This window comes from Sorghum bicolor, chromosome 9 (genome assembly GCF_000003195.3).
Source record: "Sorghum bicolor cultivar BTx623 chromosome 9, Sorghum_bicolor_NCBIv3, whole genome shotgun sequence".
Classification (NCBI taxonomy): Eukaryota; Viridiplantae; Streptophyta; class Magnoliopsida; order Poales; family Poaceae; genus Sorghum; species Sorghum bicolor.
In genome coordinates, this window is record NC_012878.2 from 57218979 (window position 1) to 57239585 (window position 20607).

Genomic DNA, 20607 nt, shown 5'->3' on the forward strand with positions numbered 1-20607 from the left:
ATTTGTGGAGATATAATTTTAATCACCTATTTAGTTATTGATTTATGGAGGGTTTTATTCTAGGTGTGCCTTCCCCTTGCTTCCAAGTTAGGTCTAAGTTTTTTTATAACAAGTTCGATTTGTTTGGTCATCTAAACTCCCATGACCCCACTTAAAAACTATATGTTTTTACCCCGTTGAACTATGTTCGTAGTCTATTTTTTCTTCCTACAAACACTTAAATCCATTCAAATTACCTCACTGGCCAATTTGGAGTGGCTTTGAAGATGGTTTGTCCTCTTATCTTAGTTATAAAAATGATAAATACTTGGTATGGTTTTTAAACCACAAAAGAATTCTCCAAGCTTTTAAAAATTCTAACAAATAGAGATAGACTAAGATATGACAAATCTAAATAACGCATTTATGGTTCAACAAAATATATCTTTTTTTGAACCTAACAAAATATATCTACATGCATAACAAAAACAAATTTATCTCTTGGAAATAGAAAAATATCTAAAAATTTTCCAAAGCATTCCAATCAATATGCAAACATCTTTTGTAAACTTCAAGAAAAATATAATATGCAACCGACATGAATGCAAGATTAATGTGCATTGCATTCAAGTTGGTCGCATCTCATATTTCGCCCATGGTTTTTTAAAACATATTTATGCTGCAATTAGGATATTTTAGGGATTTTCTAGATCTTTTCTCATTTTTCTAGGGATAAACCAATTTTTAAAAGTTTCTATAGAAGTTTTCATGAGTTATTGATATTTTATTTAAAATTGTTGTATCTCAATCTATCTCTAGCTTTTTTTATATAAAAGGTAAAAATCTTAGAGACATTTTAATAGTTTAAAAACCATATCAAGTTTTTTTGAATTTTTCATTACAAAGGAATAAACTATTAAGAGTTAATCTTTAGCTCTGGGCTAAAGATTAGCTTAGAGGATCAAATAGCGCCTAAGCCTCAAGTATGGATCCAACCAAAAATCGGCCCAATCAATGACAGTGGATCAACTCGGGCTTCGCTTCTATCCCCTACAAAATAAAATAGGTGGGCTCGAGCACCCAATTTTACCCTTTTTGTTTATTTATATACTAAAGCCTCAAGATGCTAGGCCATGGCCCAAGGAAATGCAAGTCAGCACCCCTCTCCGAGAGTTCGAGGTCACTGCGGTTCTTAATGAGACAACGATGGACAGTAGATGGGCTGAAACTGAGACAACAACCGCAATACCACACGGACAAATGGCCCGAAATGGAGACAATAACAATGACGGGTAGCAAATTGGCCCAAGAACAACGTTCTAATCAGGGTTCTTGTGCACATGCACGTTTCTCGCAATGAATCCTGATCCTGACCATCCAAACCCAACTGAAATGGTTATAAAAAAAGCAACTGAAATCAGAGCAATCCTTAGTCGACTGCTATTTAGGAATTTCGTTTCTATTTTGACCCATTTTCTTAATTGATTATGGTCATGAGGCCCGTAACTAAATAGTGATAGCAAGTGCAAAGTTACTAGTCTTAAAAATGACTATGCCGCGTATGATTTTTGACTAGCAAAGTAGCAATGGTGATAGCCGCTCGAATGTTAATATGCATGAGTATTTTAGTTGGACCAAAAGAAATGTATATTTTTTTTTTAAAAAAAAAGGTGCAGAGATAGGGATAGCGTTTTGTATGAAGGGATAGCGTTTTTGTTTTTCTTTTTCGTTGCCCATATATATATATATCAGAAGAGAAGATAAACGAACAGAAGAAAGGCGAGACGTGCATGCGTGGCGTGACCACCCATCCAAGCCCAACACACAAACGAAAAAATCGTGCCGGCGCCGTGGCCGACGCGGACCTCACAAGACGGGTTTGGCCGGACGCGCTCAGCTCCCGCACGCGTACGGCCGATTGCCCAGTTGGTTGCCTCGGTCTCGCCGCCGCGCGTGTGGCGGCCGAGCGGGCACGCGACCGACTCCCGAGCAAATGCCGGCGCGCGTCGGGTCGTCGCTGCCCGAGCCCGAGCCCGAGCCCGAGCCCGAGCGAGCCGTGCCGTGCCGACCTGCCGCCTCGCGCCCGCAGGCCGCAGCTAGTGGATCAGATATTTTTCTCGCCTGCGGCTATAGCAGCCAAGCATGACGTGATCATGAGTGGCCATTGCGAGGACGTGACTCGAGGCTCTCTGGCCTCTGGTCGTTGGTATCTCCGCCGACGGCGTCCTATGCAGTAGTCACGGCCGCGAAAGTGACTACTGTAGGTCTAATTTATTTGGCTGATAAATTTAAAAAATATTATTAATTGATTTATTGTTAAAAAATACTGTTAGATAATTAATAGATTTGATTGATAAGCTAAACCGAATAAGGTCATAATCCCTCGCCCATCGATCGATCGAGTTGGCAGTCGTAGGATGTAGATGTATGTATATCCATCCACCATCCTCCAACGTGAGACTTTTCTCCGGTGTTTAAACCGGAAATCTAACTTGTAAGCCGGATGACAAAGATTAGATATTTTCTAAAATGCTGCACGTTAAAAGTGAGAGATTACGACTGAGTAGAGCAGCTCATTTAATCTCTTCTACTACGTACTCTTTGTACACACGCTAGCTGCAAATTTTGATTTGATCAACAATTACTTAAACTAACTACATGCTCAGAACATAAAAGTTGCATAAATATATTCACGTTTTTCGTGCATCTTTTATTAACAAGCTGACTGATTTTGAAGCAATTGATGATACCCTGCGGTATAAGCATCGTTTACTGTACAGTACTAGTAGTTAGTTATAGCTAGTGTTCAATATATATACACTGTTTTTGTCTTTATAATGACATGTCTACTCGTGTCTCCGTCATCACGTCCGTCTGATGCAGGCGGTTGAGACACGACACCCAATTTGCCGGACCGTGACGTGGCAGTTGTGCGTCGTGCATGCACGTAGTACTCCACACTGCACGCTTCGGTGACGTACATGTTAATATGGACGCTTACGCTTTCGTGTACATGTCCAATTTCTAAACGGCGTGTTTGGTCGTCCGCGCAGGTTCAGTGATTCTGAAGGAAACGCAGAGGCGAATTAATGATTTGTTGGAAATTCTTTTCTAAAAATATTGAAGCTAGCTAGGAGCTGTGCTAACGTGAAACCCGTTGTTTCTAGAAGGCAGAAGCTACCGCGCGCACGTCCGCACCGCACCTACTGCTTGTACTCCTATGCCGGTACGAAATTAGCCGATCGATCGGTCGATGACGTCACGGTGTCAGGCTGTCAGCAAGCACATTAAAGAGAAGGTTATGCAAAGAAGAAAAGCTTAATCTACTATTAATCTCGAAATTACGAAATTTTGGCCCCAAGACATGCAGCAGTTTTCACGGGAACCAAATCCTTCCAAATTCATACACGTAATATGCACCTGTGCATGCAGCGCCGAACGCAATGACTACATCTTTTTTGCTTGGTTTTGCTAGTTATAAGGATGAATGCCCCTGGCCGAGTCGTAATCACACACAGTCTTATCCGCTGGACGAGAGAAACCGGCCAACCGATCCAACGCACGCAACGGGCGCGACGACGTCACGCGTGATCGCCGCACGTATGCATGATATGCTGCCATGCACACAGCGTCAGCGATCTGCTAATAAATTAGTAGTTGATCTGGTCCATTTCCATCGTAATCGAGGCCTTGTTTAGTTTGAGAAAAATTTTAGATTTCGCTACTGTAGCAATTTCGTTTGTTTGTGAGTTGTGACAAATATTATCCAACAATAGACTAACTAGGATCAAAAGATTCGTCTCGCGATTTACAGGTAAACTGCGGAATTAGTTTTTGTTTTCGTCTATATTTAATGCTTCATGCATGTGCCGCAAGATTCGATGTGACGGGAAATCTTGAAAAATTTTGTAAACTAAACAAGGCCCGAGTCGAGGTGGAGTAGTCCACAGCTACCTCAAATTCTGACTTCAGAAACACGTATACTGTACATGTACGTACTCCCTCCATCTTTTTTTAATAATAAATAAAATAGTCATATCATTTTCCAAAAAACAACTTACAAAAGTTAGCTAAATATATAAAAAAATACCAATATTTATGATACTAAACAACTGCAATTTTTATTCACTGCGAAGTTATTTGGAGCTATAAATGCTTCTATACAGATCTAGTCTAACTTAGAATTGATTAACTCCTAAAAGTAATATATATACTCTCCCTGATTCTAAAATAACTGTATACCGTATCTTGTTTAGAACGTAGGAATATACTCTTTTTTTTAAAAAAAAAACGGATGGAATACAGAAGAAGCGAGAGACCGCGAAGAGAGCGCTCGGTCAGCAGTGAAGAATTTGGAAATGTCCAGCCAGCAAATCACGCGCGGCCGGCCGGCGACCAACGGGGGAGACGTGGGCGCCGCTTTCTGATCTGATCTGCCGACGCCATCACTTTTGTGCGAGGAAAAAGTCTGGTGCCCCCCCCCCCCCCCCCCCCCCCCCCCCCCCGCGCTGATCTCACCGCCAGGTCATCTTTGCCTGGACCAAATTTAAAATTTTCATATGCATGCATTTCCAGGTGATTCGTCCTTTTCTTCGAGTTGTTAGTTCCTCCAAAAAAGCCAACAATTTTTAAAATTTTTCGTCACGTCGAATTTTGCGACATATGCACATAACATTTAATATAGATAAAAATAACTAATTGCACAATTTGTCTGTAATTTAGAAGACGGATTTTTTGAGGCTAGTTAGTCCATGGTTGGACAATAATTGCCAAATACAAACGAAAGTGTTATTGCAAAGTTAACTATGCATTCAATAAAATAAGAAGTATAATGAAACATACTAAGTATTTTAATAAACCAAAACTTTAATAGATATATTCAAATATGGTAGACAAACAAATTTATATAAATCAAAATATATTATTCTAATTATTATGTGTGATTTTATTATCTAAAATATATCAATAAACATTAGAACAATTTTTTCTTTATTGTAATCTTTTAATATAAATAAAAACTATTTACTACTCATATTTTTAATAAAATTTTTGTATTGTTAGGGCCATGCCCTCCCCTACCCTCACCCAACACCTCTTGGCTCTACGAGTTGGCCTATTTGATTGGTTGTATGATCTAAATATGGCTATGAGCAAAGCTAGGTTGGATGTATACGAGGATGTATCTTGTAGTATTTATGGTCTATCTAAAAAATACTCTGGTTGGTTGCTGGTACAGAGGCATAACATGTAAGATAAAATGTCCTAAGCGAGCATCACTATTACATTTATTTTTGTGAATGATTATTTTAATATCTCTTAGTTTACTCTTGGACTTTAATCAAATTTAAAGCAACTATCAAACCAATATTATCGTTATAGTTATAAACAACGAGCTAGAACTACAGAGTTAGAAATAATTCCCCTATTCTAGGGTGCTATACTAAGATGGATTTTCTGGGTCTTGTCAGACAACCAAAATAGACTATGGAGGTTTTGGTTTTCAAGACTAAGGGCATATTCGGTTTAAAGCATCCAACAACGGTCGTGTGAAAATAGATTAAACATAGGCTAATAAGAGTTATGAGCTCTAACCATCAAATAATCCTTATTGGCTACTATTGGCCCATAATGATACTACTCAATGTTATCTTTGCTTGAGGAAACTTTAAGTTATGACAATTAGCTCCCAGACACTTTACCTACTAAATGAATAGTTTTTAGAAACAATTATTCTACCCAACACCTGGCTATTCTACCTAATCCATACCAGTCGTTGTGGTTAAAAAATCATAACTTATATATGCACATGGAATTGGATGAGGATGGTACTCACATCGAATTCTAGATCACGTTAAGATCTACAACTTTTATAGTTGACATGCTTTTCTTTTAAAATCATTTAGAATAACATCATTTTAGTTCTCATATTTTGAAATTTTAAATTTTTAATTTTTGAATGAACTCAAAAGTTATCATGATTTATACAAAAGTTATAGTTATCATGTGATTCTATAATAGTAGTTGATAAATATTGTACTCCTATATGAATTCATTTAGAGCCCTGAACATTAGTTTTATTTTCTTAGATACCAAAATTCAAGATTTTCAAATGGCGAATATCAATTTTAAAATGTCCTTGCAGCGGAGTCAGAGCACTGTATTTGTATACTTGTCCTTATCCTGACGAGTCACAGTAGACAGCACTGCTGACATACAACTCCAAAGCACCATTCGTCCATTCCAAAGCTTCCACGACTCCCCTGTTACCAGTTGCCGGCGGCCGCCGTCACGGTGGGCCCACGTCATGGCCGCAGTATCGTCACCAACCACGTCACCTCCCACGCGCTGCGCGTTTGGCCGCGCCCCCGTCAGACTCCCGCTCACCCACGTGCTGCCGTCACGGACCGGCCGTCCCGACCAGGGGACCCGGGGCGCGTGATGGGCCCACCGAACCACCTCAACCGCGGCTGACGCCCCGCCACGCCACCCACGGCCCGCGCGCCGCGGTTGGCGCGAACCCCGCGGTCGCCGTCGTCCTCTCCGGCGCCCCCCTCCCCCCCCACCAGATGACGCCATCCTCTCCACCCGCTGACCTCATCGCCCTTTATATATCCGGCTACTCCTCCTGCCCGCCCAGCCCATCACAACGACGACGCCCACAAGTCTCAGCTACTACTCCTAGCTCCCAACCGAACCGAGGAGAAGGACGCCGTGCAGGTGCAGCTCGGGCGCGCGCGCGGCGAGCGCCAGGAAGGAGAAGAAGAATGTACCAGGCCATCCCGTACAGCGCCGGCCGGCCGTGGCCGCAGCCCGCGCCGGCGATGGGCGTCGAGGCGACGACGGCAGCAGCGGAGGAGAGGCTGCTGGCGGCTGTGCGGCAGCAGCAGCCGGCGCCGGAGGCGGAGGCGGCGGCGAGGGAGGAGGAGGTGCGGCGTGCGGTGGCGGAGTGCCCCGTGCTCGTGGTGGGCAGGCGCGGGTGCTGCCTGAGCCACGTGGTGAAGCGGCTGCTGCAGGGGCTCGGGGTCAACCCCGCCGTGCACGAGGTCGCCGACGCCGAGGCGGAGCTCGCCGGGGTCGTTGACGGCGGCGACGTCGCGCTTCCGGCGGTGTTCGTCGGGGGCAGGCTCCTCGGCGGCCTCGACCGGCTCATGGCCGTGCACATCTCCGGCGACCTCGTGCCCATACTCAAGGACGCCGGCGCGCTGTGGCTCTGATGTGAAGACCAAGCCGTTGTTGTTGCCTCTCCATCGTCAGCACTTCTTTCTTTTTTGGTTTCCCTGTCCTTGCTTGGAATTAAACGATGATGTGTTGTTAACTTATTTTTATTTACTCCTAGATCGACTAGATAGACAGGCATGCACATAGGACTTTAATTCTTTTAGTTGAAAAAAAAAGGTTATTACTAGGAGAAATGGAGTGCGCATGTAAGCGATTTCCTATAATATAGTATATATATTTGTATTTTCCGCATCATGTGAATATGAAAGAGTGTTAAAATAGCTGAGCTTCTATTCTGACGTGTCATATATGCACAGTAAGTCAGTACAGTTCATGAACGGTACAGGTCGTCGGCAGCCGGCTGTTGGATATTGATGAGATTTTCCTCCATACAAACATTTTTTTTTTTAAAAAAGAAAAAAATATAACATAGGTGTTCGACAAGGACGTGCGTGTGAATGTGTGATCATCATATTTGCAGTGCACAGTACACGGCAGCTCAACATGAGTACAGATGAATTTCGTGTGAATTCCCTAATCCAGACATCATTTGCCGACAACACCTGAGACCATATACTGTCTGTCGTCGTCGCTTGTTCTAAAAATCCACATCAAGTCTAAATTCTAGCCACACAGTACAGGGAATAATATATGGTATTATTATCAGCTGGCATGCAGTCCAAATTTCAGTAATGTGCAGAGGACAAGTAATCTTTGCACGTTAGCGCACGTCGCACGCACCAACAGCGCAGCAGCATTTGCATCAGCGACAGGAGATACTACACGAACCTCTCCAAAACTAACCGGACATGAAGCACCAAGTCCAACGGCTGCTCCGTGGCCTTGTTTAGTTCTAAATTTTTTTTTATAAAATTTATCAGTAAATCTTGCGGTATATGTATGGAGTCTTAAATATACATAAAAAATAACTAATTTGTCTGTAATTTGCGAGGTGAATCTTTTGAGTCTAGTCATCCATAATTAGATAATATTTGTCAAATATAAACGAAAATGCTACAATGTCTATTTTGCCAAAAATTTTAGAACTAAACAAGACGTAATCATGCATCACTAGAGAACAAAGGCTAGTGTTCACGCACAGTAGTACAATGCAAGCACGCTATAGTCAGTAAAAGTTAAAATCATATATAAATAAACTTATTAGTTTCGTGATGAGTAACCTAGCGATAAAGATAACCGGTAAAACTAATAGTCTTGTTCGTTTAAGTTTATCAGCTGAATCTACCCGTCATTCAGTAATGTTTTTTTCTCTCATAATAAATCAGCTGATAGTACTTTCGGCCATGAAAAAGACGCTGTTTCGTTTGGAACAAAAGAATTTTTTTTCTGTAAAAGGTTTCTATACTGTAAAATTCTTGGGTTCCAAACATAGAGCAGGAACAAATTGGTAGTACCCGGAACTGGAAAGGAACATGCATGCATTTCTCTTTGCTGGTGCGAAAATAGCAGCGCGGATGAGTTGTCACGGGACAAAACTTTCACGAAATGAACACCTGGCCTGTGTACCGGCCGGGGCCGTTTACGTTCCAATGGGCTGTCAGACGATCCTATAGATGCATGCAGTACCAAACAGATCGTGCGTCACGCTGTCCAGAATGCTACTCGCCAACTACCTAGTAGCATGTGTGTAGTGTCCCTTTACTCGATCCGAATGAAATGGTACGCTCGCTTTCATTTTTCCCATTAGGCCTTGTTTAGTTCCCTATAAATTTTACAAAATTTTTTAGATTTTCCGTCACATCGAATCTTTAGACGTATGCATAAAGTATTAAATATAGATGAAAATAAAAAATAATTACACAATTTGATCGAAATTGACGAGACGAATTTTTTGAGCCTAGTTAGCCCATGATTGGACAATATTTGTCAAATACAAACGAAAGTGGTACTGTTCACATTTTGCAAATTTTTTTGAAACTAAACAAGACCTTAGTTGGTGTTAAAAAACCAGTTTTTTTATTTTTGCTCGAATTATAAACCAAAGTACTGAAAGGAACTGAACTACTGAAGGATAACCTGTAGCTGTTGAATAAAACAGTTGAGATATACTGGACGGGACACGATTGCACAAATCAAATGGAAGCATGCTGATATGACTTCGCTTCGAAACGGTGGGAAATTACTAGTAAAAAAGAAAAAGAGTTAAAGTGTCAGGCTCACCGCAGTGAGGTCAGCATGAACACATCGCACATCGGCAGAGCAAGCAACTCCCAACAAACCGAGAAGCACGTGGCCCGGAAGAAACTGAGAAAACGACTCGAGGCTGAAAAGTGAGGAATTTCACACAACCAATCCGAGTATCAATGAAGCACCAGTCCGGTCCATAGTCTAGATTCTAGAAGCTGAAATGAGCTCATCGCGCAGTTCTTCGATAACCGGCAGAGGTGGAGACGAACCGATAACAATTATGCATGATATAAAATACTATACATAACAATCAAAAAAATATTTTTGCAATATAATGATAAAAAACTAGTAACTACTAAAAATAGCAATATTATAAAGAAAAAGAGAACAAAATTAACTAGTAGGTCTCAAACCTTCACCCAATCAGTCTAATTCTTAGGCTAGAACAAAGATAATGGTAATAATAGAAACAAATGAGATAAGCAAGATCACAAGAAGGTTAATCCAAAATAATATTGATATATTATTTGGGATCAATTTGAAGAGAGCAAACAAGAAAAACACTAATTTATGATTTAACTAGGTGTATTGTGCGTTACATATTTAATAAAAGGCACAAAAAGCATCATTAACTAGGAAATTGTATAAGATGCTAATAGAGATTATAATAGGAAGGGACAAACAGAATGAGAAAAAAGTAGAATATATATATATATATATATATATATATATATATATATATATATATATATATATATATATATATATATAAAAGATGTTATTATTAATATGGGGGAAGAACACGGAACCAAAACACAAATAATATTTTTAGCTAGTTGATGAAACTATTAATGAGCTGATTAATAAGTGGTTACATTATTGGATGCATAAAATTGGTAGGGGTGCTTGTGCCCCCTCTGCCACCGACTTCTAGCTAACACTGCATCGATTCTACTCCCTCTTCCCTTAGTCCCTAGATAATATAATTTTACATATGAAATCATAGAAACATTTGTCTTAACTATAACAAGAATTGCATGCTTTTGGAATAAAAAAAGTTATTGTGCGGTCATCGACTCATCGCACTCCAACATGATGGTGCGACCATAGTCCCTCTCCCTCCCGAGCCCGCACACCATCGGAGACCGAGCCCACGCCTACTCTGACGACACACCACTAGTTAGGGTTCTAGCGACGGGAGGAGGGGGGTTAGGGAGCGGCATCCGCGACACACCGGTGGTGGCGGGTTGAAGGGCGCCGAGCGAGGTGGCGGGGCGCCGCCAAGCAGGCGGTGGTGGACAACCGATTGGGTATGGTAGGTGAAAGGGGGAGGCGTGGGAGGAGGAGGGTTGGGGATTTGTTCCCCACGAGCTTCTAGAACAGCTAACACTGTATCAATTCTACTCCTTGTGCCCGTAGTCCTAGTACTTAGGGGATATTTGGTTGGGGTGTTAAAATTTAATAGATATTATAGTATTTTTGTTTTATCTGACAATTAATGTCCAATCATTGACTAATTAGACTCAAAAGATTGGTCTCGTAAATTATTCTATAGCCGTCTTTTTAATTTTGTAAATAATATATTTTTAGTATTCTATGTATATGTCCAAACATTCGATATGATGATAATTTAATAAAATCACCCGAAACCAAACATGGTCTTAGGAAATACTACGAATTTGCAGAAACATCTATCTGAACTAGATTTACGTAGAATTCCAGGCTTTTGTGAATGAGCGCAAGTCCCACCAAACTTGGTGGCAGTTCACGTCCAGAACATCCGGGCAAGAGACGCGCGGACACTCCAGCCGGTGGCAGTGCCAAGGGAGGGCGTCAAGATGAGACGAGCAGTTTACGTAGCAGGGGATTCCGGGATTGAAAAAAAAAAAAACACGCACGCCCATGGCCGGCCATGTGAGCATCCCCAACCGTTTTGTAAATAAGCTTTGTATTTATGTATTTGCGAAAAAGTCTTAAAAACACTTATCCAACGGTTTGGCATTTATATTTTGTAATTTTGTTAACTTGGCAAAAAGAGAGGAAGGATTGGCATATATGCCAAACCTGTTCACACTTGGCATTGGAAAATTGGCGCGAAGTGATTAATGCCAAACCATTGGAGATTGCCTCTTTTCACCTTTGCCAGATTTTTTTGAGACTTGGCAAACTCCCTCATTTGCCAAACCAATTATACAAAACGGTTGAGATGCTCTAAGGCCCTGTTTAGTTCCCTACCTAAAAATTTTTCATCCATCCCATCGAATCTTTGAACACATGCATTAAACATTAAATGTAGATAAAAAAATAAACTAATTACGCAGTTTGTTTGAAAATCGCGAGACGAATCTTTTAAACCTAGTTACTCCATGATTAGCCTTAAGTGCTACAGTAACCCACATGTACTAACGATGGATTAATTATGCTTAATAGATTTGTCTTGCAGTTTCCTGACGAGATATGTAATTTGTTTTTTTATTAGTTTCTAAAAACCCCTCCCGACATCCTCTTCCGACACATCTGATGTGACACCCAGAAAATTTTCATCCCCAGTCCAAGGGCTTTGCAAATAGACTTTGTATTGACATATTTGCAAAAAAGACTAGAAAATACCCCTCCAACGGTTTTGCAATTGAGGTTTGCAATTTGGTAAACTTGGCAAATAGAGGTTGAGGCTTTGTATATATGGCTACCTCATCCTCGCTTTGCATCCAGGAATCGCGTCGGTCCATGTTGGACTCCTGGCGCGCGCGCGATCTCCCCTTCCCTCCTGGCGCGCGCGATCTCTCCTTTTGCCTGGCGCGCGCGAAGCCCATCCTATCTGTGTTGTCCCTGGATGATCTTGTAACGAAGACACAAGGAACTGGCAGCGAATTGTGACCACGCGAGTGGCTTCCAGCAATTTCTACGAATTCCAAGCGAGTGGCTTCCAGCGATTACCTTCCAGCGAGTGGCAAACAGCCACATACGAACTGGTGGCGGCAACCTGTTCGCGACGACGCGGGCACGAAGATATGGCGGCAACGAAGGAATGGCGCGCGAAAACAGAAATATTTACGAAAAATGGGACTTGGCAAAATGCAAAACGGTTGGAAATCACATCTTTTACGACTTTGCAATTTTATTTGGGACTTTACAAATTCTCTTAAATGCAAAACTGAAAATGCATAACCCTTGGAGATGAAACAGAGCCTAAATAATCTGGTGACGTGACGACGCCCGCCTGCGTGGCGCGGCCACGGCCACGGTCCGACGTCGCAGATCCGCGGAGATCGCGCTCCGACGTCAACAGCTTTGACAAGTACTCGTTGCAGTGCTACCAACAAGTGGTGGATTGGATGCATGGCCCGCGACGGGATGACATCACGCTGCCGGCTGCCGCTAGCCCTGTTTACATGGAGGATGAAAATTTTTTTAATGTCACATCGGATGTGTCAGAAGAATACATATCGGGAGGGGTTTTTAGAAACTAATAAAAAAACAAATTATATAGCTCGTCAGGAAACTGTAAGACAAATCTATTAACTATAATTAATCTGTCATTAGCACATGTTGGTTACTGTAGCACTTAAAGCTAATCATAGAGTAACTAGGTTTAAAAGATTGGTCTCGCGATTCTCAACTAAACTGTGTAATTAGTTTATTTTTTATCTATATTTAATGTTTCATATATGTGTCTAAAGATTCGATAGGATGTATGAAAAATTTTTGAGTGGAGAACTATACAGGGCCTAAACGCTTTCTCACTCAACCCAAGCGCTCTTGCCTGACGTCACATAAGTACGTCAGTTCATTTGTGCGTGAGCGTGACCAACGAACTAACCGCCGCCGCCGCCGCCTGAGGTTTTTACGTATTTCCAGCGCGACGCACCATGAATGAATTCATGATGATGGTGGAGGATGACTTTGGGTGCGATTAGGACCGGGTCTTTTGTTCACTCAGCGTTGGTTGTTGTTGTCAGCAACTGTTGGCGACGGGCAGAAAAAAAAAATCTTGCAGCGTTCCATCTCTCGTTGTTTCTGGACTAGACACGAGGAAACAGTGTTCTCGAAGTGCAGCTGGCAGCCTGGCACAAGAGAGGTTGATGCAAGAATACCTGAAAGCTGAAACGAAGATCGATCGAGTAGAAATTAGACGCTGACGATTGACGCTGTCAAGCATATATCTAGCGTCATGGTCGTGGTGCCATCGTTCCACTTTTACCGCGCGTAACTAGTTGCTATCCGTAGTTTGGACCGAGTTCCGGTGCAATCGCACTCGTGGGAAGAGGAGATCGAGGAGAGGCGCGGTTCATCGTTGTACGTTATACTCGTGTACTTATCACTGTAGCAACAAATCTGAACCACTCATTATGAAAATGGACGGCCGATGTTCTTGTCCATGATTTTGGGTGGGTTACAGATTTCGTAGCAGGTGACAATGCAAATAAGTTGGGTTCTATGTACTTGTAAGCAGCCCGTTCGCTTGGCTCGCTAAAAGTATTATTGACTGATTTGGTATATGAGAGAAACATTGTTGAATGACTGATAGATTCGACGAATAAACTTAAAGCTGGCTGGCCCATGAAAGTAACTAGTTTTTGGCTCTAAGTCTAGCCCACGTAACCCCTGGGATGATGCAAGAGCCACATCGTTCCCAGCCACTTGATAATAATATACTAGTATATTATTACGACAATACTACCACCAGGATTTTTTCCGACGTGGGCAGCACATCAATATATACGCTCAGGTGATCAAACAATGATCTTGAGCTACGAAATCAAACACCCCGGCCGCACACCGGAAACGATAAAAGCCATTAAGCCTGCAGTCTAATCGAATCTTTGTAGTAGTACCAATAATTGCATTTTTTTACCCTTTCCAAAAACAAAATCAACATATCAAAAGCAACCTTCCATCGAACTCTTTTTCTTTTCATGATGATCAGTTTCGCGGTGACAACCGGGCAAAGGACAATAGATCACGGTTCAGTTCAGGTGTCGTACGTACCTTTTCCACAATGATTTAGTTTTTTTTTCCTTTTTTTTCCAGACGCCTTTGGTCCACAAAGATTAAGCATGAGTGACGCTTCTCAAGCGGTGGTGTTCAACAAAACCAGTGGCTACCTACGAAGCAGCAGCACACAGGATAAACATCTGAATCAGGGAGCAGGGCTAGTAGTAAGGGCAGCAGCAACGCAGGCTGCTAGGGGCGTTAGCCACGTAGGTGTAGCAGTGTCTAGCTATCGATTTTTCTAACGCTAAGAGGTGTACAAGTGCTCTAGCTTCGGACCTGTGATCCCATGAAAAATCATTGTGAGGTTGTGCTGCTCGAGTCCATTCGCTTGTCTTATTGTACTTTTTTCAGCCAGCCAATAGTATTTTTCTTTTACAATAAATTAGTCAATAATAATTTCAGTTATAGTTTTTCAGACCAGCGAACATGCTGTGGAGAAGTTTCTGACCAAGCATACTGGTTTTGACCCTGCCAGGCACTTGAAGAATATGAGATGGACAACAAATATATACATAGAGGTTAGGGCTAACATCCATCGTGTAGCGTCAGGGAAGCTCTAAGAATCATGCACACCACACATGTGTTAAAGTTGGGCGATTTGAGTCCCATATGGCTCCTATGAGTTATCTTGTTTGTTTCCGCGTATACTGTTTTATCTACCGAATAAATCACTCATTTAATATTTTTTTTCTCTAACAACAAATCAACATCCAACTATGGTTTTTCAGACAGATGAAACATTGTATTGCATGGACTTTTTTGTCTCTTGATTTTGTTGGCTCAAAAAAGTTCGGTGGGACCGTGGGATTTCTCGCGTCGTTCACTGAAAATTTGATTACATGAGAGGAAAATAAACAGGGCCTTAAAGTTGGCTCAACATCTAAAATTCTGAATTGGGAAACAGATGTAGCCAAGAAGCAAGAAAAGTCACTTTTCATAAAGAGTTAGGAACTGTCACTGGAAAAGAACATTTGCCCCGAGCGAGTGCGTCGAATCTCGCCAACGCCAAAGGAACTCCCGGCGCCGTGAACGACGACGGGTGGCAGTCCGGCGGGCGCCCGCCACTACGTCGTGCTCGCGCCAACGTCGTTTCACCATCACACACGGACGCGGCTATGAGCAGAGCAAAGGGGACGCCGCGCCGCGCGCGCGCACAGGCGCCCAAGCTGCTAACGTCGGCCCGTCGGGCCCAAACACACGGGAGTTCTTGCCACTTCGGCCCGCGACGCGGCGCCGTGGCACAGCCGCTCCACGGCTGCAGCTGCTGGAGGACTGCGTGCCAGTTGCCACAGCTTGAGCTTGTTTGGAACATGTCTATTATCTTTAGCATACATTGGCCTTGTTTAGTTCGAATTTTTTTTTGTTTTTTGGGTACTGTAGCATTTCGTTTTAATTTGACAAACATTATCCAATCACGGAGTAACTAGACTCAAAAGATTCATCTCACAAATTACAGGTAAACTGTGTAGTTAGTTTTTATTTTCGTCTATATTTAATACTCCATGCATGCGACCAAAGATTCGATGTGACGGAGAATCTTGAAAATTTTTGCGAACTAAACAAGGCCATAAAAAATTGTAAGACACATGTCTATTATCTTTAGCATACATGAAATTTAGAACTTGTTTTGAATGTTCTTAAATTTAATTTCAAAACAGAGCCTAGTTCTGAGCATGCACTTTGTTGAGAAAATTTGAATTTTACTTGCACATGTATGCTAAGAAATTACGTGAAAAGGGGGTCGTGCTTGATTTGTCCTTTTTGCATCTATTAAAAAAAAAGATACAAGATTCTTGAAGGTCCCTAGGTCTTTTGTTTTAGATCGATAAAAAAAACATTCAAAAAAGACTGTATAATGACTTATACAATGGGGTACATCGAGAAGGAATTGGGGGGAGAAGTTGAACGACAGAGCTCTTGTCATCTCTTGATAAAAAGAGAGAGAGATTGTTCTCGTAATGTTACAAAGTTTAATTCAGTAATGGAGTACATAAAGGCCCAAGATTCCCTGAAGACAGCCATCACTTTCTCGCCTAACCAACCTTTTCTGTCCTATAGAGAATCAAACCATGAATCAAAATCATCCGACGCAGATGTATTTAAGGGACCAGGATGAAGGGGTGCACTATCAAGTGGGGTGCTGTTCGATACTTGTGCAGTTGTAATTTGCTTTGGCTCATTTAAGGATGATGAAGTGTCTTCAAGCAAATCATCCACTGAATCATCAATTGATGGCGTCACATCCATTTTCTTAGCATATCTGAAGCCAATGTTCTGACCATAATTAGCAGTAGGCTGAGAAGTTGTACTTCGCATAGCGAAACCTTCACTCTGTACATCAAGGGAACTCTCTGAAAGCAAGTCATCTAGAGCATCGTCGAGAGGTGCAAGCAAAGGCGGTTTGGAAGACAAGCTAGGTTCAACCTTCTCATTCGACAAACTGACCTCCTGCAAAGTTGAAGCGTGTTCAAATGGTTCGTCCAAATTGGCGCTGGAAAGGTGAGTTCCGCTAAATGAATTGAGGAGCATGTCAAGTTCTTCTTCTGCAGCACCCACCTCAAACTTCAACCCTTTGCCATGGCTCGTACCAGGATCAGTATCCATGATTCGCTTGCAGCTCTTATCTTCTTCACTATCTGAATTCACTGAATGAGTACTAATCTTCAGAGATGTTGTAGTTTCTTGTGCAAAACATTGCGACTGGCTTTGTGTTTGCATTTGATCATCAGAACAGATGTTGCTGCCATACTCATGATGACTTGTATCTTTCCTGGGTTCAAAGTTCAAGTTATGTCCAACTGAACTGCCTTTAGCATCAATTTCCACAGAGGTGTCAGGTTCAATCGCTATTTCACTGTCTTCTGGTGCATCAGCCTAGAAATAATAAGACAGATCAAAGGATACAAAGTCAAGCTGAATGGAAGCTTTGAGTATGCTAAGCATGTTAAACTGATAAAATTAATACAGTGTTACTTTAAGCCTGTAAACTGCAACGAGAAACTTAATAAAAGGGAGGGCGACACCTTGGTTCTTAAGGTACCTCCTAATTGCCTAGGTGACACCTGGTGCTAAGGTGACACCCTAACAATATGAGAAACAGCAAGGCAGCAGCATAGAGGATGAAGAAAAAGAAAAAAAATGGAGAAGGGGGGAGGAGACGTAAGGGGCTGGTCCAGGCCACCAGCCAACCTGTATAACCACCCCTGACTTGCATATAGGTTTCCCCGAACTCCTCTCATCCCGATTCATCCGCGCCACCTCTCACTTCCCCTCCTACCTCTCTCCTTGTGCAGTTGCACCACTGAGGTTAGGAAGCATCAGAATTCTTGTGTTTGAAGGTTCTCTGCCAAATGTCCATGGGTTGCTACATACCATTAAGGATGAGTGTAGCCTCTAGTTCATGGCAGGGGCATCTTTAAGCTTGGAGTTTTTCTCTCTTATTAGTCACTGACTCTAGCAACTTAGGCGCTGGGCCCTTTGGTGTTTGATCGTTTTGTGCCCTTTTGGTACTTTTTTTACAGGTGTGTTTGTAGCTGAGCTGGGTTTCTTTTCCCCAGCCCATTGTACTCCATTTTTATCCTAACTTAAAGAAATGACAATACAGCTCTCCTGCATTGTTTGAGAAAAAAAGAACTCCTCCAGTCCAACTTCCAAGTTCCTATCGCTTCTATGCTCCTCATTGAGCTGCGCCCTCTCAGATCGACAGCACTGCTGCTCCCTTCCAGATCTATCGCAACTCAGGCCTTGTTTAGTTCCCAAAAATTTTCAAGATTCCCCATCACATTGAATCTTTGTATGCATGCATGAAGTATTAAATATAGATGAAAATAAAAACTAATTGCACAGTTTGCCTGTAATATACGAGACGAATCTTTTGAGCCTAATTACTCCGTAATTGGACAGTAATCGTCACATACAAACGAAAGTGCTACAGTAGCCAAAACCAAAATTTTTCGCGAACTGAACAAGGCCTCAGCTGAACAGAACAAGTTCCGCGCAGGCCACGGGCGCTGGAGTTAGAGGAAATGGCAATAACGACAGCTGCTGGATTTTTTATAACATGGATGCCTAGGTGCTGCCTTAAAAACCATGATACTTACCATGCACAAAACAAGCTAAACATAGAGATTTAATAAAAAAAACGAAATGAGCCAGATAGTGTAACACTGTTGTGATATAACAGCAAAAAGAAGCCGAACAGAAGTTCTTGGAAGTTAGAATAAGCTTTGCTTGAGTGTGCAGGCAATTGCCCTGTTAGCTAGTGTTGCTGAAAGAATTGCGCTGTGGCCAAAATGGCAAGAAATGCATCTGTAGATGCATAAGAGGCAGAGCATCAAAGCACCCTGTCACTACTGAATAGTGAAGAAGGTAGTGACGGGTTTAAGGACTGATTGAGACAGAAAGCCGACGCAAATCAGTAACACAAGTAACGAGATTCCTCGTTCAGGCACTCATAACATTTTCAAAATAAGGCTCCCAAGGAAATGTGAATGGATGATTATACCTTTACTAGAAAAAATGAAGACAATAATAGTGTTATTTTCAATGTTTAGAAACCTGACAAATGTAAACAGATATAATGAAGAACATACCATATCCTCAGGAAATAGATCTTCTTCTATAAAAAGTCTCCGAGAAAGCTTAATCTTTGAAAGGTGATTGGCCAATGCATTCAAATCCATGGAGAGAAAAGGCACCTGAAAGTTGGGGAGAAGAACTGTTGTTATGTGAATATGCATTGTAAGACCACAATCAAAAGAAGCTCTAAAAGTGAAGAATTTCTACATGCAGAGTAATAAGCCCACACCAATCAAATCAAAAGCCTTAATTGCTTCACATATCCTATTCCCACTGATATTCAAATAGGATACCATTGTCTAGTTAACCCCAACAGATTCCACAAAATGCACAGCAAGAAGCACAAAGTATGGTCACCACCATGATCAATTCATTTTTTTCCCAACAATCTAACATCTATTAGTACATTATATATGATAACATTTAAGATAAGACTGAATCTTATAGTAGGTCTGTGTTGCCCAACACAAAACAATTTACAAAGTTGATACATCGTACCTCAAAATCTGGTGCTAGGTCATCCTCTAAAATAAAGTTATCATCAGCACACCAGGACAATATTCCTTCACTTTTAGCTTCGAACATAGAGGTAGAAGCCTGCATAAAATCTAGAAAACCACAAATCAACAGTCTTAAAAGCGACAACAGAAATAAAGGGCAATCCTCAATTAACACATCCCAAACACGTCTATCATGAAGTTTCCAGATTATGCATATCATTTGTGGGACTATTCAACAAAGGAATATGCAGTTACAATGAGCTAACTCAGCTCGCTACGAATTACCAACAATATATCAATTCATCCAGTCTAGGAGATTTGAGCTGAGCAACACAAATGTTCATATGAGGACAACACCAAATAACTAAAAGAATACCCTAGGGTGTTTGGAGAACTTAAATTTGTTCAGAATCAGTATGACTAGAATTTGCCTAGGTACCAGTATCTAATGCCATTTCTTTTTGCGAGGTATCTAATGCAAATTTATGGGATGATAGCATCGCAACTTCTGCTTAAACGAAAATGTCAATGAGCTACTCAATGTACAACTCAATGAGCTTACTCAATGTACTGATAGTGGCAGAGCAGGAGGAAAGTGGCAGCCGAAACGAAAGACAGCGGCACTCACTCACCAAATGGCAAGTCCTGGGAGGGGAGACACGGCGCGCTGAGGTCCCGGGCCCCGGGGGGCTGCGCTCGGGCCTGCTCTAGCAGGAATCCGAAGTCGGCACCCTTGCTGCGCGGAGCCACCTCGCCTGTCCATTCCCCGACGGCCGCGGACTCCTCCGCCTCGCCCTCGTCGTCGTAGCGATCCCAGTTCGAGGGGAGGTTGCGGCTGCGGGGGCCGGACGAGGTGTTGGCGGCGGCGGCACGCTTCTGCCTGTGCGCTGCCGCGGCGGCGGGGGTCTGGTGGACGCGGCGGCCGTGCACCGTGTGCGAGCGCTTCGACTTCGCCGCCGCCTTGGGATCCATCAGGGAGGACCGGAAGAGGGGCGACCGTGCGGGGAGAGACAAGGCGGAGCCGCGGAGGGGAGGTCTCGGCGGTGCGCTGTTGATTCTTTTGCACTTATGCCCTGTATGTGTTTCGTAATTACATTTGTGTCCCTAAGGTACTTTGCTCCTGTGCTCCATGAAGTTTAAGGGGATTATATTCAAATATTTAAATTTGACAAGGGTCTCGCGCCTAAGA

The 20607-nt window shown here is 42.3% G+C and overlaps 2 protein-coding genes across 2 annotated transcripts; one reads left to right on the forward strand and one right to left on the reverse strand.

Moving 5' to 3' along the window:
- LOC8063596 (monothiol glutaredoxin-S9) lies at positions 6596-7490 on the forward strand. The gene has a single exon (XM_002440204.2). The coding sequence runs from the start codon at positions 6744-6746 to the stop codon at positions 7191-7193; it is 450 nt and encodes a 149-aa protein (XP_002440249.2). The 5' UTR covers positions 6596-6743; the 3' UTR covers positions 7194-7490.
- Positions 16174-20503, reverse strand: LOC8063597. Its single transcript, XM_002441474.2, has 4 exons — positions 20051-20503; positions 19417-19526; positions 18933-19037; positions 16174-17214 (listed from the first exon to the last, which is right to left on the reverse strand). The coding sequence occupies exons 1-4, from the start codon at positions 20388-20390 to the stop codon at positions 16393-16395; spliced, it is 1377 nt and encodes a 458-aa protein (XP_002441519.1). The 5' UTR covers positions 20391-20503; the 3' UTR covers positions 16174-16392.

What these genes read in the sequence shown, in the direction of transcription:
- LOC8063597 (XM_002441474.2), bottom strand. Translation starts at nt 20,390, where the DNA reads ATGGATCCCAAGGCGGCGGCGAAGTCGAAGCGCTCGCACACGGTGCAC. An exon ending in CTCCCAGGACTTGCCATTTG is followed by an intron (nt 19,527 to 20,050) that starts GTGAGTGAGTGC and finishes GTGGTTTTCTAG; the next exon opens with ATTTTATGCAGGCTTCTACC. An exon ending in ACCTAGCACCAGATTTTGAG is followed by an intron (nt 19,038 to 19,416) that starts GTACGATGTATC and finishes CCCAACTTTCAG; the next exon opens with GTGCCTTTTCTCTCCATGGA.
- LOC8063596 (XM_002440204.2), top strand. Translation starts at nt 6,744, where the DNA reads ATGTACCAGGCCATCCCGTACAGCGCCGGCCGGCCGTGGCCGCAGCCC.